We start from the raw sequence: 26,110 nt of genomic DNA, 5'->3' as shown, positions 1-26,110 counted from the left end.
AGACAGACAGACAGAGACAAAGAGAGAGACAGTCTCACCAGGGGTTCTCTGTGCGTGGGATTTCCGGAGCGTGGCTCCAGGGAAGATGCCACTGCAGACAGGAACATGCTGGTCCGCAGACCGAACATGACTCATCCAATATGAACATTACAGAACCTAGTTTTGTACACGTATCATCTGTAGCCACCCCACTTCACCACAGGAGCGGATCAGTCAAACTCAAAACACCGTCAACTGTCTGTCGTCTACTCTTTGCAAGCTTGGACGCCATTTTTGGGGCATTTAAGTCTTTAAGATGGAAAGTTTTGCCCGATTTTTCTTCAAAGCTGGGAGACGACGTTTCACGCCGTAACAAGGGGAGGGCCTGCTGGCAGACAGGAGCAGTTTTGGTCCAAAAATACCAGGAAGTATTAGAAGCCCCAGCCTTGCCCACACTCCTTCTCTCAGCAAGGAGGGAGGAGGAATGAAGGGAGGGGGGGTACGTTCATGTGGTGGAATGAATGATGGATGCAAGGAGGTATGAACCCATGAAGGTATGAATGAATGAATGTATGAATGAATGAATGAATGAATGAAGGGATGGAACGGATGGATAAACAGGAGGAATGGGAGGAGGGATGGATGAGTGGATGCAGGAATGAATGGATGGAGGAGTGAAGGAACAGGATGGAGGGTTAGAGGGATGAGGGAGGGATGGATGAATAGACAGAGAGATGGATGGGGGAACAGGAGGCCTCCAAGTCCCAACCCTAGCAGCAGTAAAGACACTTTCACTCCTCTAACGCCTCCGTCACAGACACGGCAGATGGCTTGTCGACAGTCACCCAAGACAGGAATTCCGGAACTCTCCATTCACAGCTAGACGTGCACATGACAGCAGCGACTGGCGCCTGAAGACAAATATTTGGGGGGAATTCATTTTTTTTGTCTGGGAGAGGGGAGGGTAGATGTCACAAGGCTGAAATGTCAGGAATCTGTCAGTCTTGGGTGAGCTGTGAGAGGTGAATGGGGCAGATCATCTGTTTGAGTGCTGAGAGTAGCGATGGGCTTCAGTTCAGGATCGGTCAAGTGGAGACTCTGATCTCCTCAATCAGCGCCTCGGGAAGCCCTCAGCACAACCCCAGGCATCTTTGCGTCTAATTGAAAAGGTACAAAAAGTCTTTAGTGTGAAAAGGTGTTTTTTCAACTGAAGTCCTAAATGTACTCAGCTACCTGAGGACTGTACTCCAGCACACAGACACGCTTGTATCTTCCGTCTTCCACAAGCTGAGGCACAAACATGATCTGCTGGTCTTCCCCCTTTCACCACCAAGCACGCGAGGCCAAATAAACGACACCCAATTATCCCGTTTCAACCCGACAACGTTCCAACAGCGGCTTGAAACTTCTGCAGGCAGTCAGGAGCATAACCTCCTCGTCTATTTATCTTGTCACCGCTTGTTTACTTTGGAAGGTAAGGCGCTGGATTTGTTGTCTCTATGAAATAAGCGCTAGAAATAACAATTGTGCCCCAAGGACCAGCGATAAGCCTGGCAGGCAGAAGCGCTCCACAGTTTAAAAGACACCTTGAAAACAGCTTGTGACAAGTCTTTGGCTGGCCGCCATGATTTCTTCCCCCCATTCTCTTCTTCATCTCCTTGTATTTAATAACCACAGTATCTGGCTGCTGACGTTATTACCTTGGCATGGATAGCTGAGAGATTCACACGACCCCTCTGAAAAAATAAAATAATAATCATTCTAAGAAATGGTGTGTTTGCCATCTGGATCTGAAAGGGCTGGCGGGCCCTCGGAGGGGAGAGCGTGGAGGACCAGCTCAGGCCATGTGCTCTTCATTAGGAGACAGCCTCGCAGCGAGAGAGGGAGACGGAAGGAGGGATGGAGGAACCTGGCAACGTCTCTGTGATCATTAGAGCTCCCTCTCTGGCACGGGCGAGGCTGCCTGCTCCAGCATCACCACTCTCTGGGACGCATCATCAGAGGAGAGAGGGAGAGGGACAGAGAGAGGAAGAGAGAGAGGGAGAGAGAGAGAGAGAGAGAGAGGGACAGAGAGAGGAAGAGAGAGAGGGAGAGAGAGAGAGAGAGAGAGAGAGAGGGACAGAGAGAGAGAGAGAGAGAGAGAGAGGGACAGAGAGAGGAAGAGAGAGAGGGAGGGAGAGAGAGAGAGAGAGAGAGGGACAGAGAGAGGGACAGAGAGAGAGAGAGAGGGACAGAGAGAGAGAGGGACAGAGAGAGAGAGGGAGAGATAGAGAGAGAGAGGGAGAGATAGAGAGAGAGAGGGACAGAGAGGAAGAGAGAGAGAGAGGGACAGAGAGAGAGAGGGAGAGATAGAGAGAGAGAGGGAGAGATAGAGAGAGAGAGGGACAGAGAGGAAGAGAGAGAGAGAGGGACAGAGAGAGAGAGGGACAGAGAGAGAGAGGGACAGAGAGAGGGACAGAGAGAGAGAGAGAGAGAGAGAGAGAGAGAGAGAGAGAGAGAGAGGGACAGAGAGAGAGGGAGAGAGAGGAAGAGAGAGAGAGAGGACATGGCTGGTTAGGGTTAGAGAGAGGACATGGCTGGTTAGGGTTAGAGAGAGAGATGACATGGCTGGTTAGGTGAGATATGTTCGTCGGTAGAAGTGGTGAGAAGTCGAAACGAAAGCCAACCAAGATTAGTAAAATGGTTGAGAAAGGGTTTTTACAGCACATCTTTGTACAGAGGCTGATATTCTGTCAGAAAATTTGAGGGTTTCAGCTTCAAGCAAGCCACGCTAAAGTAAAGACACCATACAGGAATATGCAGCTAAAAACTTGCTTGATTTCGAGTTTGTAGACAGCAAAACAATGTTTTGGTTATCGTAAATTACTTTCTGAATTAAACATTACCCAGAGGATATTCTCTGATTTATGTCGCCTGAGATAAGAAAAAAATCACTTGGCAGGGTTTCTGAAGTGCTCATTGTCACACCTTAGCAGGCAATAAGCAAACAGTAGAATTGGAGCAAAAATGTATACAAAAACATCTAAGATGTAAGACAAGATGATGAGGGTCTAGGGAAGGAGATTTAAGACAGAAAATAAGAGCCGTCAAAATCCTCTCCATTGTTTAAATCCTTTCATTCTGGAACTCTCCATATTTCGGCCTTTTCTTGTATATCTTTCTTCATCTGTATCCACCCCATTCTTTTCCTGACCACCATCTCATCCATGCCCACCCAGGCCTGGGAAAGACATCAACCACACACCGTATCGTCTGTCCTACACCCAGCTCACTCCTCCAGCTCACTCCTCCACTATGGTCCACACACCTCCTCCTCCTCCTCCCTCCTCCTCAGTTACTCTCCCCTCCACAGCTGTCAGTCAGTGTGTAATATGTGTATGTGTGTATGTGTGTATGAGTGTGAATGTGTATAAGTGTGTGTGCGACCAGGAGGATGGTGGAGAGGGAGGGAGGGCTTGGTGCTCAGTTGTCCTCTTCTACACCATCCTCCTGGTCGTCCGTCAGTGAAAGGCCACAGGCGGGTTGCCAGGTTTGCTGTCCCACTATTGGGAGGGATAAAGGGGACTGTGGTCATTAAACTGAGTCCTCAGGAGAAAGTTAGGGTTAGACAAATACGACTGAACCTCACAGGAACCAGTCTTGAGGGAACAGGAAGTGGAGTGTTCTTCTCTTACTCTGATCATCAAGTTTCTGGTTGGTCTTCCATTCCCTCTACCCCTCTCCCTCCTAACCCTTTCTCTCTCCCCCCTCCTCTATCTCTTTCTCCCTCTCTCCTCCCCTCCCTCTCCCCAACAGAACACCATTAGCCCTCAAGGGCTATCTGCAACAAGCACATTTCAGGACCTACTTTGAGCATCGACCCATTTCGCCAACACATTTAGCAAATGCCGGCGCAACGTGCATCGCAAGCAAGCTCTTTGTTTACCAGAGCACAAGGAGGAGAAGGGAGGAGAGCGATCAGAAATGCTACATGTGCCTTTTGGATAATTAGAGCAGGATTTGGACAGATCATTATTCTGTTGCAAAACATCACCTGCATTCTGACACAATCTGAGACGCATTCAGACTCAGGGGTCTGAATGTGAGGCAATGTTTTGTAACTAGGTATTATGTAAAAAAAATAAAGGGGAAAAAAAAAACCTACAAACATTTGAAATAGTCTGTTTGTCCAGTAATACCATACTTACAGAAGGGTATTTGACTAGTATTATTTTCAGTGTGCTGTAGTTATGGAAACGAAGCTTTGAGAGCTAAAGTCTTCTCAGACAGACTTAGGTCTAGATATGTAGACAGCTGTCCACTCACACGCTCCCACACACACCTCATGACAACACACACACACCTCATGACAACACACACACACACACACCTCATGACAACACACACACACACACGATAGTGAAACAGCCATGGGGGGGGGGGGGGGGGGAGAGGAGGTGGATGCTGGTGGCAGAAAGTGAGAGTGAGAGAGAAAGAAAATAAAAAAGAGATGGTGTGTGTGGGGTATGTCAGGATGATTAGTGTGGCCTTCTGTGGAGACACGGAGAGAGAGGGAGATAGAGGGACAAAGAGAGAGAGAGAAAGCGAGGGAGGTTGATTGACAAGAGGAGAGCCATAACATGCTTTCCTCCAACACCTGCCCAGGGGAGAGACAGTTAGGTCGTCAACACAGCTCAAGGAGGGCTCAACGTCATGCCTGGGCGCACACACACAGCCACAAACACACAGCCACACACACACAGCCACACACACACAGCCACACACAGCCACACACACACACACAGCCACACACAGCCACACACACACAGCCACACACACACACACACACAGCCACACACACACAGCCACACACACACACACACACACAGCCACACACACAAACACACAGCCACACACACACACACACACACAGCCACACACACACACACACACACAGCCACACACACACAGCCACACACACACAGCCACACACACACACACACAGCCACACACACACACACACAAAGCCACACACACACACACACAAAGCCACACACACACACACACACAGCCACACACACACAGCCACAAACACACACAGCCACAAAGCCACAAACACACACAGCCACACAGCCACACACACACAGGCACACACACACACACAGCCACAAACATACAGCCACACACACACAGCCACAAACACACAGCCACACACACACAGCCACACACACACAGGCACACACACACACACAGCCACACACACACAGCCACACACACACACACAGGGACACACACACATGGTGTTGGATAGAAAGCAGTCGATATGACTGAACAGTCCAAAGCTGGGACTCTTTCCTGTCTCACACACTCCAAATACCACACTGAGGAACGTGATGACTCATAACCACCCCCCCACCCCCGCCCCACCCACCAACTCCCTCTCCCCCCACTCCCTCTCCCCCCACTCCCCCTCCCCCCACTCCCCCTCCCCCCACTCCCCCTCCCCCCACTCCCCCTCCCCCCACTCCCTCTCCCCCCACTCCCCCTCCCCCCACTCCCTCTCCCCCCACTCCCTCTCCCCCCACTCCCTCTCCACCCACTCCCCCCACTCCCTCTCCACCCACTCCCTCTCCACCCACTCCCTCTCCACCCACTCCCCCCACTCCCTCTCCCCCCACTCCCTCTCCACCCACTCCCTCTCCACCCACTCCCTCTCCACCCACTCCCTCTCCCCCCACTCCCCCCACTCCCTCTCCACCCACTCCCTCTCCACCCACTCCCTCTCCCCCCACTCCCTCTCCACCCACTCCCCCCACTCCCTCTCCCCCCACTCCCTCTCCACCCACTCCCTCTCCCCCCACTCCCTCTCCACCCACTCCCTCTCCACCCACTCCCCCCACTCCCTCTCCCCCCACTCCCTCTCCCCCCACTCCCCCTCCCCCCACTCCCCCTCCCCCCACTCCCTCTCCACCCACTCCCTCTCCACCAACTCCCTCTCCCCCCACTCCCTCTCCACCCACTCCCCCCACTCCCTCTCCCCCCACTCCCTCTCCACCCACTCCCACTCCCCCCACTCCCTCTCCACCCACTCCCTCTCCACCCACTCCCTCTCCCCCCACTCCCTCTCCACCCACTCCCCCCACTCCCTCTCCCCCCACTCCCTCTCCACCCACTCCCACTCCCCCCACTCCCTCTCCACCCACTCCCTCTCCCCCCACTCCCTCTCCACCCACTCCCCCCACTCCCTCTCCACCCACTCCCTCTCCACCCACTCCCTCTCCCCCCACTCCCTCTCCACCCACTCCCCCCACTCCCTCTCCCCCCACTCCCCCCACTCCCTCTCCCCCCACTCCCTCTCCCCCCACTCCCCCCACTCCCCCTCCCCCCACTCCCCCTCCCCCCACTCCCTCTCCACCCACTCCCTCTCCACCCACTCCCTCTCCACCCACTCCCCCCACTCCCTCTCCCCCCACTCCCTCTCCCCCCACTCCCCCTCCCCCCACTCCCTCTCCCCCCACTCCCTCTCCCCCCACTCCCTCTCCCCCCACTCCCTCTCCACCCACTCCCCCCACTCCCTCTCCCCCCACTCCCTCTCCCCCCACTCCCTCTCCCCCCACTCCCTCTCCCCCCACTCCCTCTCCCCCCACTCCCTCTCCCTCCACTCCCTCTCCCCCCACTCCCTCTCCACCCACCCAAGCATAAGACGGACCACAAACACAAAACACCTCCTTCCAGTCAGCCCCCTGACGTTCAAGGCTTTAGCAAACAACTCAACCGAAACACGACATGTCGTTCTGTTTAGCGAATGGCTTCAGAGAGGGCACAAAATATTTGTTAGGGTCAGCGCCCTGCCATAAACGCATCGGACCAAATGTTTCTAAACGCCACGACACCCTTGGACAGAGCGGTCGCTAAGCCAGCCAACTGGAAGAGGCCAGGGAGATTCTCTCTTTTGAATAGAAACTTTATTGATCCAACACTTTGTTGTACAAACTGTACAATAAGACTGAAAGTGCAATCAATGCACCGATGCTGAGAGGCTGTGAGAAGAGCGACCCGAAGACACGGTGTGCATTCAGGTTAAACATGTGACACGCATTCAGCTGCAAGATATAGAGAGGATAGATGGGGAGGAGAGAGAGAGAGAGAGAGAGAGAGAGAGAGAGGTGGAGTGAGAGAGAGAGAGAGAGAGAGAGAGACAGAGAGAGAGAGAGAGGTGGAGTGAGAGAGAGAGAGAGAGAGAGAGAGAGAGAGAGAGAGAGAGAGAGAGGTGGAGTGAGAGAGAGAGAGGTGGAGAAAGAGAGAGAGAGAGAGAGAGAGAGAGAGAGAGAGAGAGAGATAGAGAGAGAGAGAGAGAGAGGTGGAGTGAGAGAGAGAGAGGTGGAGAAAGAGAGAGAGAGAGAGAGAGGTGGAGAAAGAGAGAGAGAGGTGGAGTGAGAGAGAGAGAGAGAGAGAGGTGGAGTGAGAGAGAGAGAGAGAGGTGGAGTTTGAGACAGAGGTGGAGTGAGAGAGAGAGAGGTGGAGTGAGAGAGAGAGAGGTGGAGAAAGAGAGAGAGAGGTGGAGAAAGAGAGAGAGAGGTGGAGAAAGAGAGAGAGAGGTGGAGTGAGAGAGAGAGAGGTTGAGAAAGAGAGAGAGAGGTGGAGTGAGAGAGAGAGAGGTGGAGAAAGAGAGAGAGAGGTGGAGTGAGAGAGAGAGGTGGAGTGAGAGAGAGAGAGGTGGAGAAAGAGAGAGAGGTGGAGTGAGAGAGAGAGAGGTGGAGTGAGAGAGAGAGAGGTGGAGTGAGAGATGTGGAGAGAGAGAGGTGGAGAGCAAAAGAGAGAGATGTGGAAAGAGAGACAACCAGTAGCAACACCAGGGATGATACCAGAATGAGTCCAGCGACCCTCTTCCATCCCAAGGACAACAACTGTGGCTTTGACGGTGCTAAACTCTGCAGCCATTTAAACCCCCCCACCTCTCCCCCCACCCCCTCCCCCTCCCCCCTCCCCCCACCCACCACCCACCAACCCCGTCTCAAATGAGCATATCATTCGAAAGAGGTGATTATATTTTGCGCAGCCAAGGGCAAGACAAAATGAAAAAAAGAGCAAGAGTGAGGGGGAAAGAGTGAGAAAGAAAGAGAGAGAGGGAAGGAGAGACACAATGTATGAGAGAGAAAACAAAAGAGAGAGAGAGAGAGAGAGAGAGAGAGAGAGAGAGAGAGAAACATGAGGTATGCGAGCAGGTTTCATCAGAGCAGCAACAGAGAGTACCAAAATGATCACGTTTAATCAACCAATAGAGGGCTGCCAGGGCTGGTGAGTGCCAGCAGCATGCTGGCGTGGACGGGGCTGAGAGGGAAAAAAGCACTGCACAGTCTCCCCCTCTGGAAGCTGAAATTGCTGAACACTGGAGTTTGAGCGGAAAAAAAAATCATACAAAATAACCAAACTGACTGGAGCTCATCTTTATTTCAGATGCGGTAATCGCCCCGGAAAATTACTTTTCTTCCAGGACCACATGAATGTTGTTTTGAAGACGGTTACCTGAGGAGGGAAGCAGGCAGGCTAGACCTCCCACACCTTCCTGCAGAAGACGTGAACACATTCCTTATATCATACCGTATCTATCCAAAGATAGATGATACCATCTCATATGAAAGGAGAACATTTAACCGTTTAGAAACGGTTTTACGGGGTGTTTTTCTAATTGACCTGAATCAAGGTTTAACGATAACTTACACCAACCACATCATCTTCAGTATGGTGATGACGGGACAATACTTTGAGAAGTCAAATATTAATTTATTATATTATTACCATGTTCTATTGAGGCCCACGGATAGTTGAATCATCAGCATGAGAACCAGACAGTCACCAGAGGGTAGGGTCTGTCATCCCAGCTACTAACAGGGATGAGGAGAAACTCTCTCTGGAGAACTGATTCTTATTCTCCACATACTGACTTGAGAGTACAAAGCACTAGTTAATTATGTAGCCCTGGTGGTGGAATCTGTAAGGAAGAACAGCCACGCCCTGTTAATGTCACTCAGGGAGGGGCGGTAAAGACCGCGCAACCTTTCTCTCCCTCATTTCTCTCTTCTCTCACTTCTTCCTCTCTAACTTCTTTCCACCTTTCTCTCCCTCACTTTCTCTCACCTCACTCTTTCTTCCTCCAGAACACTTCTCTTTCTCCTAACCCCCCCCCCCACACACACACACTTTCTTTTCCTCCCTTCATCAACCGGAGTGATATCAGCGCAAAACTGAATTGTGGGAAAAATAAAGGTGGTTATGAATATTCATGTTCTGACATTTGAGTGGGATCTCATCCAAGCCCTAGGAATGTGGCTCTGCATTCCAATGTTTCCACTTCCTCTCTCCCAGTCTCTCCCTTCCTCTCTCTCTCTCCCTTCCTCCCCCTCCATCTCTCTCTCTCTCTCGCTCTCTCGCTCTCTCGCTCTCTCGCTCTCTCGCTCTCTCGCTCTCTCGCTCTCTCGCTCTCTCGCTCTCTCGCTCTCTCCCTCACTCCCTCACTCCCTCACTCCCTCACTCCCTCACTCTGACTCTGCAGTGACAAATATTCCCCACACCTGCTGTGGTTCAGTCAGTGCAGCCCAGGAGTGTTTGAGCTGCTGCCGTTCTAATAAAGTGCCAATTACCCGTTTCGTTAAGAGTAACTAACCTGGAAGCCTGTTGATGCCGGCGCTGCCTATGGCTCGCTGTCTTCCATAAATCTCCCATTTAAAGAGCGACTGATGAGGCCAATGAATTGGGGCTGAGGAGGTGGGCAGAATCTCCCCAAGGGGTGGCTGACTCACTGCCTACTTACAATACAACACTGCTCACACACACACACACACACACACTCACACACACACACACACACACACACACACACACACTCACAAAGTGATGGCACCAGACCCTTCTCTCTACACAAATCCCTTCATTTTAACTAATGCGTGCTGGCATGGCAAAAATGTAAAGTTAGCATTATCACCTTGGGGTAAAGCAGTATCTAGGTTAGCATAGCATCCCAGTTGTAAAGTAATATCTAAGTAAGCATACCATCCTAGATGTAAAGCAGTTTTTAGGGTTTGCACAGCATCCCAGATGTAAAGCAGTTCCAAGGTAAGCGTAGCATCTCAGATGTAAATATAGCAGCCAGGTTAGCATAGCATCCCATCTGGGAATTTCCTCATATGCTAGCATGCAGGCTAACTGGAGCTGAGTGGGTGTTAGCCCACAAGGCTGTTAGCGGTCTGGCTAACTCCCCCACTGGCTGCTGCTGTTGGACCATGAAGGGATGGGAAATCTGCTGAGCTTTCTCGCAACACACATACATACACACACACACACAGACACACACACACACAGACACACACACACACACACACAGACACACAGACGGACACACAGACACACACATAGACACACACACACACACACACACACACAGACACACAGACGGACACACAGACACACACACAGACACACACACACAGACACACATACATACACACACACAGACACACACAGACACAACAACAACAACATTTGGATATTCTCGGGAGTTCTCTGGGAGACGTGGGTTGTTGTGTGTGTGTGTGTGTGTATTGATGACAGGAGAAGTCCTCGTCAGGGTATACGAGGTCATGGCATTCAGACATGTAGACCGTCTGCGTGTACCAAAACATCCCTGTGGCCGGTGTGTGTGTGTGCGTGTGTGATCCAGGTGACGACGAGTAGGTTGTCACAGCAGTGACAGATCCTTCACTCTCCTTCCCCCCTCCCTCCCTCCCTCCCTCCCTCCCTCCCTCCCTCCCTCCCTCCCTCCCTCCCTCCCTCCCTCCCTCCCTCCCTCCCTCCCTCCCTCCCTCCCTCCCTCCCTCCCTCCCTCCCTCCCTCCCTCCCTCCCTCCCTCCCTCCCTCCCTCCCTCCCTCCCTCCATTCTTTTTGCTTTCCCCCTCCTCTCTGCCCCATCACTTCTTGTTAGATTAAGCTGCGGAGACAGGAGGAGGGAGATGGAGGGGGGAGACAGGAGGGGGAGAGACGTGGTTACACACCATGGCTCCATTCAGTCTCCCCCTCACGGCTGGTTACCTGTGTGATGACTTCACCCGCAACGCTGCAATCACCCCCCCCCGCCAGTGCCGCCCCAGTAGGAGAAACAAACAGGCCTGCCTGGACAGCTCCTGGTTCCTCTCCTCCTTCTGTCTGCCTCACACCTCGCCATGAGGGGGGGAGGCATGGAGGGGGGAGAGCTGGTGTAGGGTTAGGCATATGTATTTGTTGTGTGTGCGTGGGAATGTGTGTGTGTTTTGACACTTGTCGTGTGTGGGCGCAATAGACAAATTGACTCGTCACAATAATTCAGGCACACACACACACACACACACACCCTCCACCATACACCCTCCACACACACACACACACACAGCCCCCACCACGCGCACACAGTCTCCACATACACACATTTTAGAATGCATTAACGTACTGCATCTCTCACGTAATTATGGTACGACATTCAAATGCACCTTTGCAGTAGAGGAGTAGATTGCTCTTGTTGAAATGAATAACCTCTTCTGAATCTCAGGCTCGTTTTTTCTCCTGCAATCTGCATGTTTGCAGTGTTAAGTTGCCACTCTGCATAAGTACTCCAGCATGAAACTGAAAAAACACACACTCACTCTCCATCCATTACCCTCTCTCCCCCTCTCCCTTCCTCTCTCTTCCCCTCTCCCTTCCTCTCTCTCTGTCTCTCTTCCTCCTCATCCCTCGCTCTGCCTCCCCCCCCCTCCCCCCTCATCATCCCTCCCTCCTCTGTCTCTCCTTCCCCCCTCCCCTCCTCCCCCACACAGACCCATGTGTATCTAACGGAGCGTCTCTAGACGGGAGCTCCCAAACCCGCCGTGGGCCAGACCAGCCTCCCCCTCCTCTCGCCGCCCACAGACGCAGCCTGGCCCTGGTCCGTGCGCCCACGCGCCCTGCAGCACCGCTCAGGAGGAGCCAAACACAACCTGCCTGTACGCGCCACCACGCACGCCCATGTGGCCGCGGTTACCTCAACTAGAAGAAGAAAAAAAGGTCTGTTGAACTGTCCAAGTACCTCCCTGACCGCTGAAGTTTGAGTTGTCATGTAAAATCACGGAAACGACTGTTGGATTCATCAGGAAGTTGGGCCAGAGGCGCGTTTGAGTTGGGTCTCCTCACACCTACATCTCGACGGACAGGACAGACTTCAAACTCGATACTCTATTGATGCACGATAAAACAGCATAGGATTCAAACTCAATACTGGATTGAACGTGGGAAGTCAAACGCGATTTTCTGTCTGAGGGAGGGAGGGCTCCTAAATCCTGTTACATAAAAAATAAACAGAAGGTAACTAACCACGGACACACACACACCCATCCACTCTCACCCACTCTCACACACGCTCTCACACACACACGCTCTCACACACACACGCTCACACACTGAAGAGTGGAAGAGTCTTACATCAACATCACGCTCTTATACACGTGCATAAACATGAACATGAACATTTGTACATAACACAACAGCCGTATCTGGTTATATTGCTGCTGTAGTGACAAGAGCTAAAAGAGAGATAAATAGAAGGAGAGATAAAGAGAGAGACAGGGAGAGAGAGACACAGGGAGAGAGAGAGACAGGGAGAGAGAGACACAGGGAGAGAGAGAGACAGGGAGAGAGAGAGACAGGGAGAGAGAGAGACAGGGAGAGAGAGAGAGAGACGGGGAGAGAGAGACACAGGGAGAGAGACAGGGAGAGAGAGAGACAGGGAGAGAGAGAGACAGGGAGAGAGAGAGAGACGGTGAGAGAGAGACACAGGGAGAGAGAGAGACAGGGAGAGAGAGAGACAGGGAGAGAGAGAGAGACGGGGAGAGAGAGAGAGACGGGGAGTGAGAGACACAGGGAGAGAGAGAGACAGGGAGAGAGAGAGACAGGGAGAGAGAGAGACAGGGAGAGAGAGAGAGACGGGGAGAGTGACAGGGAGAGAGAGAGACAGGGAGAGAGAGAGAGACAGGCAGAGAGAGGGAGGGTAAGACAGGGAGAGAGAGGGAGGGTAAGACAGGGAGAGAGAGAGAGGGTAAGACAGGGAGATAGTCAGAAACTCATGTTTCTGTGTCACCAGCGATACCAAGGACTGCGATCAACACGGCAACAGCCACCTGCCAGATATGGCTACCACGGCAACCAATGGCTGCCACGGTCACTGCACAGTGGTGTGTGTGTGTGTGTGTGTGTGTGTTTTCCTGCCTCCCCCCCCCCCCCCATCATAGAGAGAACACATCAGTGAGACACTTTAAAATTCATTAGAAGTACCTTCCGGAAAACACATTAGAGACTGGAGAGGCTTGGCTGGACACTCTCCCTCCCTCCCTCCCTCCCTCCCACACACACACACACACACACACACACACACACACATGAAAGGGGACAGAAAGAAGGTGGGTGGTGAGATGGATGGAGGGAGAAAGTGAGATATCTTTTAGGAGTGTGGATGCTGTGAAGGAAGGAGAGAGAAAAAAAGAAGGGAGGGTAGAGGAGTGGGGGAGAAGAGGGGGGAGAGGAGAGCAGGCGGAGGAGATGAAGGGAGTCTTACCTTCAGTGGGGTTCACGGAGGCAGGGAGACAGTCCCAGGAGAGAGACCAGGATGGGCAGGGATGAGGAGAGAAGATGGCCTCGATACCCCGGTCCTGGGGAACACACACACACAAATATTAACACTGGGAACGATACCAAGACACACAAACTGTAAACACAGGACATGACACAAACACACTACTGTATATATGAACACTGGACATGATGCCAAGACACAGACAAGTTTGTGTGGCTTTTCTTGTGGGTACAAACCCTAACCCTAGCACCTAACCCTAACCCTAGCACCTAACCCTAGCACCTAACCCTAACCCTAGCACCTAACCCTAGCACCTAACCCTAGCACCTAACCCTAGCACCTAACCCTAACCCTAGCACCGAACCCTAACCCTAGCACCGAACCCTAACCCCTAACCCTAACCCTAAAACCATCCCTAACTCCCAACCCCGTTAGGTCATTCTAACCACACTTCCTCTAAAACCCTCGAACAGCACTTCAAGTACTAGTTTGCTATTCTTGAGGTGGATTCAGGTCCCCACAAGAACAGTTCATAATGCCCACCCACACACCTGCACAACGTGTAGACATTTGGTACGAAACCATAACAACACACACACACACACCCACACACAACACGCTCTCTCCCGCCCTTTCATGTACTGTAGGTATGCAACCAGTGTGACAGCACACACACACACACAGCAAAGCTGATCCCCTGGAGACACCAGCAGGAGACACCAGCAGGAGACACCAGCAGGAGACACCAGCAGGAGACACCAGCAGGAGACAGCGTTGTGGTCTCTCTCAGCTGGCCTGCGCAGGAAGCTGTCAGAATCAAGGCAGCCACACACACACACACACACGGCTGAGGAGGAAGCAGCACAGTGGCTGACAGGGCCTTCTTCAGGACGAGACCAAAATGAGGACAAGGGAGGTGTGTGTGTGTGTGTGTGACTGCTGGCTGGTTAGCAGCGGTGAGGGATAGCGTGTCACAGGGGTTTTGAGTGGAGCCCTCTCTCTCTTTGTCTGTCTGGCACTCCGTGCCCTAGGAGACACACTGACACCCTGCCAGGAGGATTAGGAGGCTGGCTGCAGCTGTCAGGGCTGGGCCACTGTGGAGCCAGTGTGTGTGTGTGTGTGTGTGTGTGTGTGTGTGTGTGTGTGTGTGTGTGCTCCTGTGTGTGTGTGCTCCTGTGTGTGTGTGCTCCTGTGTGTGTGTGTGTGCTCCTGTGTGTGTGTGCTCCTGTGTGTGTGTGTGTATGTGCTCCCGTGTGTGTGTGTTCACTGCAGAGCATCTGTGTCTAAACACATTTCAGCTAGCTATGCCTTACTTTTACGACCCCCCCCCCTCCTCCAGCTTCCTGCCCCAGGCAGTCACATGACATGAGTGCGTGTCAGCATGCTAGCCAGACTGTACGGCAGGCCAGGAACAGGAGAGACCAGCAGAGCAGGGGAGACCAGCAGAGCAGGGGAGACAAGCAGAGCAGGAGAGACCAGCAGAGCAGGGGAGACCAGCAGAGCAGGAGAGACCAGCAGAGCAGGAGAGACCAGCAGGAGCTGAGCAGTCTCCCTCTCGGGGGCCGTATATCGCAAGTGTCAAGTGTCAACGACAATTCCAGCGGTTATATGAAGACTGAGTGTGCGTGTGTGCGAAGATCGCTGTTTGAGTCGTAACCATGCAGGGCAGTGAAAACCGGCGGTAAAAGATTATGGCTGCTTCGTCTTGAGGACTGTGTGTGAGTGAGTGAGTGAGTGAGTGAGTGAGTGAGTGAGTGAGTGAGTGAGTGAGTGAGTGAGTGAGTGAGTGAGTGAGAGAGAGAGAGAGAGAGAGAGTGAGTGAGTGAGAGAGTGAGTGTGTGTGTGGGTGTGTGCGTGGGTGTGTGTGTGTGTGTGTGTGTATGTGTGTGTAGAGAAGGGAAGGAGGAAGGTAGGAGAAGGTGGTTCAGAAGACCCTGGGTCTCTGAGGGATATGAACTCTCCTGGTGAAGCGATAGAGAAGTGGTTGTGAGGGAGTTCAGGGAGAGACAGGAAAGATGTCTCTTTTCACCAGCTAGTTGAAGGCTGCTGTTCCATGTACGGAGAAAAGGACATGTAAAGGCTATGATTCAGCTCTCTCCAGTGCCTGACAGGAAGATCATAAAAATCCATTTGGCTCGAAGAAAAGATTGTCTCACAAAAAAAAAAAATGGAACAAGTACACAGACAAGCATTCTTGAAGAGGTAAACTCAGGAGACACAGGACTCTCAATAATTGACCGTAGTGCATGAAAAGGTTTTGTTGTTCAGGGCAAGAAGAGGCCCAGATGGGCCATGGGTGTGTGTGTGTAGAGAGAGAGGACGTGTGTGTGTGTGTGTGTGTAGAGAGAGAGGACGTGTGTGTGTGTGTGTCTGGGGGTGTGTGTGTGTAGAGAGAGGGGACGTGTGTGTGTGTGTGTGTGTAGAGAGAGAGGACGTGTGTGTGTGTGTCTGGGGGTGTGTGTGTGTGTGTGTGTAGAGAGAGAGGACATGTGTGTGTGTGTGTGTGTGTGTGTGGGACAGCTATAAAAGAGTCCTCCGTGAGTCTTTCCAACAACTGTCTCCTAAAACTCCAGAGAGAGAGAGAGAGAGAGAGAGAGAGAGAGAGAGAGAGAGAGAGAGAGAGAGAGAGAGAGAGAGAGAGAGAGAGAGAGAGAGAGAGAGAGAGAGAGAGAGAGAGAGAGAGAGAGAGAGAGAGAGAGAGAGAGAGAGAGAGAGAGAGAGAGAGAGAGAGAGAGAGAGAGAGAGAGAGAGAGAGAGAGAGAGAGAGAGAGAACAGAGAAAGAAAGGCTAGGAGAACAAGAGGGGAACAATCAAAGGAAGTGCGCAAAACCACAAAAGAAAATCAATTACTTTCAGTTTAGTCATCGTGGGTCTGGGGCCTCCGACGAAGGCCACCTGGCCGGTCCCCAGGCTTTCCTGCTGCGCTTCACCGATCAGGAGAGGCTGCACTGGGGCAGGGGGGCGGGGCGGGGGGGCCTGGGGGGAGGAGAGGACCAGACCACAGGCCTCGGCAGCCAGGGCCACCCCAGGAACTTCCTGGACACGGAGGTACCAGCGCAGCAGGAGGGGCAGCTGGGATAGCATGCTGGAGGACCCCTGGGTCTGGAGGAAGATCTGAGGGACAGAGAGACAAAGAGAGACAGACAGAGAGAGAGGGAGGGAGAGAGACATAGAGACAGACAGAGAGAGAGGGAGAGAGACAGAGAGACAGACAGAGAGAGAGGGAGGGAGAGAGACAGAGAGACAGACAGAGAGAGAGGGAGAGAGACAGAGAGACAGACAGAGAGAGAGGGAGAGACAGAGAGAGAGGGAGGGAGAGAGACAGACAGAGAGAGAGGGAGAGACAAAGACAGACAGACAGAGAGAGAGGGAGAGAGAGGGAGACAGAGGGGGAGAGAGGGGGGAGATGACAGAGAGAGGGGGAGAGAGAGAGGGGAGTTGACAGAGAGAGAGGGAGAGAGAGATGATTTAAGTTAGTTAAGTGACCAAGGAGGAGTGATATCTCTACTGAACCGAGAGTCCAGGATCCCCACCACCGTCCTCAGGAGACAAAATGGGGAGAGAGAGTCAGTCAATCAGCTAGTCAACCCGCCAGCCAACCAGCCAGTAAGCCAGTTAATCAGCCAGCCAGCCAGTCAGAGAGCTAGCGAGACACCAGATTGAGTCTGAAACTGGAACCCGCTGACCACTAACAGTCTCACTGTGAGAACAAACTCCACAGATGAACTCTAACACACCTCATTAAAATAAACTAGTCATTCACCCACCCAGCCGTGGGGCTTCACAGCGTGGAATGACTGTAGAATCCACTACCTGGAAACAGGAAGATACACTGGTGGGTTTAAAATCAAAAGATGGAGATGGGGGGGAGGAACAATAACCAACTTTTAAAAAAATGATACTTTCCTTCTGCCGTGGAGAGACTTTGGTGTCCAGTCACTCCAGGGACCTACCTAGTAGGCAGATAAAGGTGTGTGCGTGTGTGCGCGCGTGTGAGTATGAGTGTGTGAGTGTGTGAGCGCACCCGTCTAGCCCAGACAGTCGCTCCGAGGCGCCAAGCATAATTTGAGACGGCCCTCGTTATGAAAGGGGGGGCGGTCGCCACGGAGATCAGGGTGTAAATACAGGACCGAGTGACGAGGTGGCACTGAGAGCTCTTTTGTTACCACGGTAATGGAGACGGCACTGTGGTTGTGGGGAGACTGAAGGCAGGTCTATATTAGGCCATCCCACAGGTGGAAGGTAAACATGAGGATTTAACACGCGGGAAATTAAATCTGCCTTGTGTTTGGGCTGCATGCAGGTAGCTCCCAGGAGTTATTACTGCACGCGCTGGCTAGGGTGCCCGTGGGTGATGTAGTGTTTACATTAGCTTTCTGTGTCTCTGGCTCGGTGCCCGGGGGCCAGGGGAGGAGACACACAGGAGGTCTGGATCAGTTACAGGCTTCATTCGGAGAGCGATGATGATCCCTAACCCTGACCTCTGCGATGAGGATCCAGGCCCTGTATGGAGTCTGAACAGGTCGATCACCAGAGATGGCAACGGTATAAACATCCTTCACTCAAGTAGAAGTACAGATACTCATGGTTAAAAAGACTATCGTCAGTAGGACGGCAAAGACAAAGAAGTAGCCATTTTGTTTGGTCAACCTGTTTTAGTGTCACCCTGGTAACGGGACCTCACATCATATTAATACATCCATACAGAAAGACACTATAGAGCATTCGCCAGGAATACTATTTGACGCTGACAATTTCAAAACACAACTCCTATGGCCATGGATGATCAGGAATGTCTCTATTCTCAGTTATATAAACATCGTTAACTCCCTCAGTCTCATCCATAACGTACATTTTTGGTTTCTTTTTTCACACACATAGTGAATAGAGTACAATAGAGTACAGTAGAGTAGAGTACAGTACAGTACAGTACAGTACAGTAGACTAGAGTACAGTAGAGTACAGTATAGTAGAATCCTCATCAAGTACTCATCGATGATGCAAACTTGTTTTGCAAACTTTTTAGCAAAAATATTTTTTCAACCTTTCCAAAATTTTTCTCAGAACGTTTTGTGAAAAAAAAAATATCAATCTTTCGAAACTCTTCACATTTGTTTTTCAACCTTTCAAAACTATTTTCACAACCTTGCAAAACTTTTTTCAAAACATTTTGTGAAAATATTTTGCAACTTTTTTTGAAATGTTTTCAAGCTTTGCAAACTTTTTTCACAAATATTTTTTTCAACCTTTGAAAACTTTTTTCACACACACAGTGAAAGAAGAGGACAAGAGAGGACAGGAGAGGACAGGAGAGGACAGGAGAGAGGAGAACAGAGAACCCTAAAACAGGGTAGATTAAAGCAGAGCACAGTACAGTGAAGGAGAGATTAGTTGAGTTCTCATCAATGATACCAAAGAAATGTGCCAACTTTTTTTTGTCAACCATTCAAATCATGTTTTTCAAAAACTAAATTGGAAAATATTTTTCAACCTTTTGAAACTTTTTTTCAAAAATATTTTTGAAACCTTTCCTGTCCTCTCTATCAGAAATCAATTATAAAGGTAGTCTAAAATCTATGCAAAGATGCACACTGTAGTTCCTGGTTGTCTTTCAGTCCTGTTTTTAATACAATTTGGGATAAGTAAATTAATTATAAAAGAGTAATTATAAAACTAAATTCAAGGGGTGGTTGATTTGCCATTGAAATATGTCAAATCTACCAAAACCTACTCCCCTGAGTTAGAGAAGTAAATAAAAAAGATCAAATAAAAGCTGATTAAAACTTGTGGTCTCACCAGGAAGTGATGTATGCAGGGCAACAACACCATGTCTGTCAGAGTGAAGTAAAGCCCCTCCGCAAAGACATGCTCCAGGGCAGGCAGCCCTGCGGTCTTCACCTTCCTGATCTCAGAGCACTCTCTGGTGGACGGAGGTGGAACTGCACCCACCGAGAGCTTGGCCAGTGCAGCCTGCAGCTCTAGCCCATCCGAGGGCTCCGGGTTCAGGGTAGGAGGGCGGGAGGCGGTGCCTGAGCTCTCCTGGGGAGTCTGGAGGTCAAAAGTAACATTCTCAAAAAAGGAACGTTTACAGACTGGATATAAAAAGGGGGAAATAATCCGGCATTTCTGAAGGCTTTTACAGTTGTTTAATATATTTAGACGGAATAATGTGAGCAGCTAATAACCAACAAGCTAAAACATATAATAATCTACTTATATAACGTTTCCTACTAGTTTCATAAGCCCAGAACTCACCTTCTGAGTATCTGAGCCCTCCTCTTCCTCCTCCTTCTTCTTTCTCAGCCGTAGTTTCTGCCGGCGGATCTTGTCATTGTTGTGAACCTTGACCGGCTCGCCCAGCGTCTTCTCTAATTGGAGGATGGCGTTGGGGAGGAGCAGGGATTGGGCGGAGGACCGCAGGAGGAGGGACTCCACAGCTGAGGGGATGCTGAGCTCACACAACCTGGTCCACGGGCTCACCTTGGGGAGGAGAGTTACTGTATATCAAGAAGTTCCAGGATCAAATCCCCCCCAAACTATTTGGATGAAAGTGTAATCTAAACAAACACTACTATAAGCATGATTCCCGTACCTCAGCGCAGGCTTTCAGACACGTACTCTTGAAGCCCAGCAGTGCAGACACACCCCCCCTGCAGGAGTCAGCCTCCACCGTTCTGCTGACGATGTGTCTGAGCACCACAGCCAGCCCCGCCCTGCAGTACCGCCCGGCCCCGTCCACCACAGCCGGCAGACGGCAGCCCCTCACCAGCTCAGGGAGGTCCTCCACGCACACCTCTGACACCCCCAGGAACTCTGGCACCCGCCTCCCCCAACATTGGGGGGAGCCGCGGGGGTCTGAGGAGACGAGGAACACCTGGAAAGACTTGCACTCGCAGTAGGAGAGGAGGAAGAGGGTGATGGATGTGTGGAGAGGGAGATCGGAGGTGGAGGAGTGGTCGAGGTAGAGACGCTCTTGCTGCGATGTTGAGTCCGTTTTCTTCATTGCAACCAACGGTGTTGACGTCTGTTGATGTTATTTCTCGTTTATAACATACAGTTGTTCTCAACTTAAAGTTGGTAGACTATTCAGGTCTTAATAACTCAAGAAGGTTAATTTTCCGAGCCCTGTATTAAACTTAAAATGGCATGATGATGTCGTATGTTCGTGCAAGCTAGGTGGCTCACAATCTGTAAAAAAACAACAACATCACAACAATGTAGCAACATTGAACCATGGCAAATCTAAGAATGTGTTCTCTTGCGTTTCATTCAGCTTCAACCGACTATACAAATTTAATGTAATAATGTAAACAACCAAATGTTCATGGTGTACTGTATTACTGTCAGTTCATGACTTGTTATACACGTTATACAATGCGGGAGGTAAAATACTTACAGTGTGAGTGTTATGTTTCCTTATCCAAACACACGTTGTTTTGAACGCAACCGACTCTGTGTAACACTTTAAGTCATCCGGGTTAATTTGTAGTAAAATAAAAAACTTACAGGGCTCTTTGCTACATTATTTGTTATAAATCCCCATATAATTAAATTGTACTTATAATTAAAATCTTTATGTATAAATTTGAGATAATATTTAATTTAATTGAGTTGAACCAAAAAGAATAAATAAAACCTTACGTTGTTTCTTGGAACGTATATCAATGGTGGACGTGTCGGCCGTGGTAGGAAGTAAAGGCGTTTCCTGCCGCTACTGTCGCAGCAGTAATGCAAGCGTCACTTGTTGTGTTGTCACTAAACATATGTCCTGATTAACCATAACATTGTGAGAAAAACACGTAGTGCAAGGTAAGGTAAACAGACACGACGATCTCAAACTGCACAGCTAGGAACGCAAGCTTGTCTAGCCTCGGTAACCTAGATGCTAGCTGGCTATCAGCTAACTTACTACTGAATGATGGTCAAGACTTCAATACTACTGTATGACCACTTCCTTATCTAGCTACTAACCAACCTCACACGTATTTGCTTTATCAAGTCACACAACTAGCTTGATATGTCATCGATCCGCTGTGTGAACTGAAAACACAGCATTAAAACGGCTGTTATTGTGTCCGCTTTCCCAGTCTCGGTCATGGCTGCGTCGGTGAGTCTAGAGCTGGACCCTGTCTTCTTGAAGGGGTTGGGATACCTGCACTCCAAGAGCAAAGACTCCGCGGAGAAGCTAAAAGCCCTCTTGGACGAGTCTCTCTCCGGAAGAACCACCGACTCGTCCTACCGGTCTCTACAGAAGGTAGGTTACTTGAGCGCAGCGGACATAGTTGATGGACTGTGTAGTAGAGGTTGGGGCAAGTGTTACTTATATTCCTTGACAGTGCAGACATTGCTTCGGTTGCGATTGTTCTCCCAACGTCAAAAGCATCAGATTCAATTTTCAATGTGTTGTAAATATACTTCTTGTACTAAGTCTTGTAGCGGAAAAAAAAAAAAAACCTTAATCTTGTGCTAGTAAACCTTATTTTGCTGTCTTGCATAGGCAACTGTTTGTTGTCTTTTGTAGCGTCAGCACTGAGTGTAGACTTTGTGTTTGTAGGAGGTGGAGGTGTCCAAGCTGTCGGTTTCTAAGATGAGCAAGCAGGACTCCAAGTCGTCATCTAGCTCGTCCTCATCCAGCAGCAGCAGCGGCAGCAGCAAGTCCAGCAGCTCAGACAAGAGCAGGAAGGAGGTGGAGAAGAGGCCTGCGGAGAAGGTGAGGATGGAGGGAGGGGCTCTCTGGAGGAGGAGAGGCAGGGCACAGAGTGAGGATGGAGGGAGGGGCTCTCTGGAGAAGGCAGGGCACAGAGTGAGGATGGAGGGAGGGGCTCTCTGGAGGAGGAGAGGCAGGGCACAGAGTGAGGATGGAGGGAGGGGCTCTCTGGAGAAGGCAGGGCACAGAGTGAGGATGGAGGGAGGGGCTCTCTGGAGGAGGAGAGGCAGGGCACAGAGTGAGGATGGAGGGAGGGGCTCTCTGGAGAAGGCAGGGCACAGAGTGAGGATGGAGGGAGGGGCTCTCTGGAGGAGGAGAGGCAGGGCACAGAGTGAGGATGGAGGGAGGGGCTCTCTGGAGAAGGCAGGGCACAGAGTGAGGATGGAGGGAGGGGCTCTCTGGAGAAGGCAGGGCACAGAGTGAGGATGGAGGGAGGGGCTCTCTGGAGGAGGAGAGGCAGGGCACAGAGTGAGGATGGAGGGAGGGGCTCTCTGGAGAAGGCAGGGCACAGAGTGAGGATGGAGGGAGGGGCTCTCTGGAGAAGGCAGGGCACAGAGTGAGGATGGAGGGAGGGGCTCTCTGGAGGAGGAGAGGCAGGGCACAGAGTGAGGATGGAGGGAGGGGCTCTCTGGAGAAGGCAGGGCACAGAGTGAGGATGGAGGGAGGGGCTCTCTGGAGAAGGCAGGGCACAGAGTGAGGATGGAGGGAGGGGCTCTCTGGAGAAGGCAGGGCACAGAGTGAGGATGGAGGGAGGGGCTCTCTGGAGGAGGAGAGGCAGGGCACAGAGTGAGGATGGAGGGAGGGGCTCTCTGGAGAAGGCAGGGCACAGAGTGAGGATGGAGGGAGGGGCTCTCTGGAGGAGGAGAGGCAGGGCACAGAGTGAGGATGGAGGGAGGGGCTCTCTGGAGAAGGCAGGGCACAGAGTGAGGATGGAGGGAGGGGCTCTCTGGAGAAGGCAGGGCACAGAGTGAGGATGGAGGGAGGGGCTCTCTGGAGAAGGCAGGGCACTGAGTGAGGATGGAGGGAGGGGCTCTCTGGAGAAGGTAGGGCACAGAGTGAGGATGGAGGGAGGGGCTCTCTGGAGAAGGCAGGGCACAGAGTGAGGATGGAGGGAGGGGCTCTCTGGAGAAGGCAGGGCACAGATTCATGGTGGAACATGTCTGTTGTGGTTGACTGGTTTGAAGTGGAAGGCTTGGAAAACAATATTGTTGCACCTACAAGTGCTCGATACAGGAGAAGTCTTGTTGACTCATCTTTTCTTTCCTCGCCCCTTCCCCCACACCCTCCTCCCTTTCCCCTCCCTCACACCCCTCCTCCCCTCCCTCTTCCCCTTCTCCCTTCCCCTCGCCTCTCCCCTCCCTCCCAGGTGAGGGTGGTGGAGCAGGGGGAGGGGCCTGACCCCCCTAAGAAGCCCCGGGTGGAGAAGCAGGAGAGCAGCTCGTCCCCGGTGACCGTGGCGACCAGCCGGGACCTGCCTCTCGCCCTGCCGGACCTGTCCAGCTTCGACGAGACCAGCGCCGACGACTTCGCCATGGAGATGGGCCTGGCCTGCGTGGTGTGCAGGTGAGGGGGGCGAGAGACAGAGGGCCTGGCCTGTGTGGTGTGCGGGTGAGGGGGCGAGAGACAGAGGGCCTGGCCTGCGTGGTGTGCAGGTGAGGGGGGCGAGAGAGAGAGCGAGGACCTGGCCTGTGTGGTGTGCAGGTGAGGGGGGCGAGAGACAGAGGGCCTGGCCTGTGTGGTGTGCAGGTGAGGGGGGCGAGAGACAGAAGGCCTGGCCTGCGTGGTGTGCAGGTGAGGGGTGCGAGAGAGAGGGCCTGGAGGGGGGGAGGAAGCATAAAAAAACTACAAATCAGACCCCCACACACCCCGCCCTAACCCTGTGGTGGCGCCCCAGGCAGATGACGGTGACATCGGGGAACCAGCTGGTGGAGTGCCAGGAATGCCACAACCTGTACCACCAGGACTGCCACAAGCCCCAGGTGACGGACAAGGACGCCAACGACCCGCGACTCATCTGGTACTGCGCCCGCTGCCAGCGGCAGATGAAACGCATGGTGAGGATCATGGGGTCAGGGGTCACACAGGGGTCAGACGCATAAGGGTGCTCAGGGACAAGATCGAGGGTCACGCTCTCCCCTCCTCCCCCACCCCCCTCCTCTCTCTCCCCCACCCCCCTCCTCTCTCTCCCCCACCCCCCTCCCCTCCTCCCCCACCCCCCTCCTCTCTCTCCCCCACCCCCCTCCTCTCTCTCCCCCACCCCCCTCCTCTCTCTCCCCCACCCCCCTCCTCTCTCTCCCCCACCCCCCTCCTCTCTCTCCCCCACCCCCCTCCCCTCCTCCCCCACCCCCCTCCTCTCTCTCCCCCACCCCCCTCCTCTCTCTCCCCCACCCCCCTCCTCTCTCTCCCCCACCCCCCTCCTCTCTCTCCCCCACCCCCCTCCCCCCTCCCAGGCCCAGAAGACCCAGAAGCCATCCCCTGTGGGGGGGGCCAGCGCCCCCCTGGTGAAGACGGAGCTGCTGGTGAGGAAGCAGGAGGGGAGGAGCCGGCCGGACATCAGCACCACCTTCCAGGCCTTCAAACGCTCCGAGGGGAAGGTGGGCTCCACACACACACACACACACACACACACTGGAGATGTTATTAATTTTGTAAGCTCCACAGCTGTGTCACACTGGAGATGTTATTATGATTGTTTGTTCTTTAGCTGTGTGTGTGTGTGTGTGTGTGTCTCCAGCCCTCCTCCAGTGGCTCGTCCGCCCCCTCTGTCAGCAGCTCCTCCCTGCCCTCCTCCAGCGGTCTGACAGGCTGGGCTGCCTTCGGAGCCAAGACCTCCTCCACCGGGCCTCCAAACTCCAAACTCCCTCCCCCTTCCTCCTCCTCCTCCTCCTCCTCTTCCTCCACCCCCAGCAGCAGCAGCAAGGCTGCCCCCCCAGCCCCCCCCTCCGGACAGAAGCCGGTGGTACTGTCCGGCCTGGCCGTAGCCAAGTCGTCCCTGGGCAGTACCAAGTTGGGGGGGGGCAGCAGCAGCAGCAACAACGGCTCCGGTTCTGCTTCTGTGCCTCAGAAACCCCCCCCCCTCCCTGACGGGGGGCAAGCAGGGGCTGAGCCGCGCCCCCAGCGGGGAAGGGAGGGGGGGCGGGGCCAGCTCTCCCGGCGGGGGGTCCCCGAGTCTGGGGGGGAACGGGGGGGGGGCGAAGGCGGCGGGGGGGGCGGGGGGAGCGGCGGGCGGGGACAAGACACCGACCTCCCAGGAGTCGCAGCTGAACGCTCTGAAACGCCTGCAGATGGTTAAGAAGAAAGCTGCCCAAAAGAAACTGAAGAAGTGAGGGAGGGAGGGGGGGAGAGGGCAAGGGAGGCAGGGAGAGAGAGAGAGACAGAAAGAGACGGAGGGAGGGAGGGGAAAACAGAAGGGCAGGGGGGTAAGAGATGGCTCAAGTTAGAAAGGTTTGCTTATAAGGTGTATGTGGAATTTGCTATAGTAGAGGGACAGATAGATGGATGGAGGGGTGATCAGAGAGGACACAGAAGTCCAGAAGCGTCCAGTGAAGAGAGGGGCACCATTCCGGTCACAGTGTTGTGTCGAGAGGAAATACCGTTAATGTGGAATCAGCCCAGTAGAACTGAATACTTGAATTTTTACGTTCAAAAATATGAAATGCTGCTGGCAGGACCTTGTGGGTCGCGGTCGGCGTGGCAACAGTGTCAGTGCCTCCTTGTTCGACCCGACTGGATCATCAATGGCACGTTTTTTTTACTGATGGAAAAAAATAATAAAATGCCTCTATGAACTTGTCTGTCTTTTTTTGAGGTGGCGT

The 26,110-nt window shown here is 52.5% G+C and overlaps 2 protein-coding genes across 3 annotated transcripts in view; one reads left to right on the top strand and one right to left on the bottom strand.

Moving 5' to 3' along the window:
* Nucleotides 1-21,304, bottom strand: part of gstcd (glutathione S-transferase, C-terminal domain containing) — a 40,112-nt gene extending 18,808 nt beyond the window's left edge. The window contains exons 1-6 of one of the 2 annotated variants that reach the window (XM_084686768.1): nt 21,230-21,304; nt 20,181-20,612; nt 19,844-20,068; nt 19,385-19,636; nt 16,439-16,702; nt 13,571-13,664 (exon numbers count right to left, since the gene is read on the bottom strand). In XM_084686768.1, coding sequence (XP_084542894.1) covers nt 13,571-13,664; nt 16,439-16,702; nt 19,385-19,636; nt 19,844-20,068; nt 20,181-20,591 — 1,246 coding nt within the window. In that variant the 5' untranslated portion in view covers nt 20,592-20,612; nt 21,230-21,304. Of the gene's footprint in view, nt 1-13,570; nt 13,665-16,438; nt 16,703-19,384; nt 19,637-19,843; nt 20,069-20,180; nt 20,777-20,984; nt 21,175-21,229 lie in introns of those variants that run through there. The other variant, XM_084686767.1, reaches the window with a different exon arrangement.
* Nucleotides 21,259-26,083, top strand: ints12 (integrator complex subunit 12). The gene is given in 8 exon segments (XM_084686769.1): nt 21,259-21,397; nt 21,676-21,842; nt 22,143-22,298; nt 23,662-23,858; nt 24,190-24,349; nt 24,746-24,889; nt 25,030-25,362; nt 25,364-26,083. Coding segments are annotated over 7 exon segments (1,407 nt in total). The 5' UTR covers nt 21,259-21,397; nt 21,676-21,683; the 3' UTR covers nt 25,622-26,083.
* The last annotated feature ends 27 nt before the right edge of the window (nt 26,084-26,110 follow it).

Source organism: Hypomesus nipponensis, chromosome 22, assembly GCF_054491055.1.
Source record: "Hypomesus nipponensis isolate SF chromosome 22, ASM5449105v1, whole genome shotgun sequence".
Taxonomy (NCBI): Eukaryota; Metazoa; Chordata; class Actinopteri; order Osmeriformes; family Osmeridae; genus Hypomesus; species Hypomesus nipponensis.
This window is presented reverse-complemented; position numbering and strand designations above follow the sequence as displayed.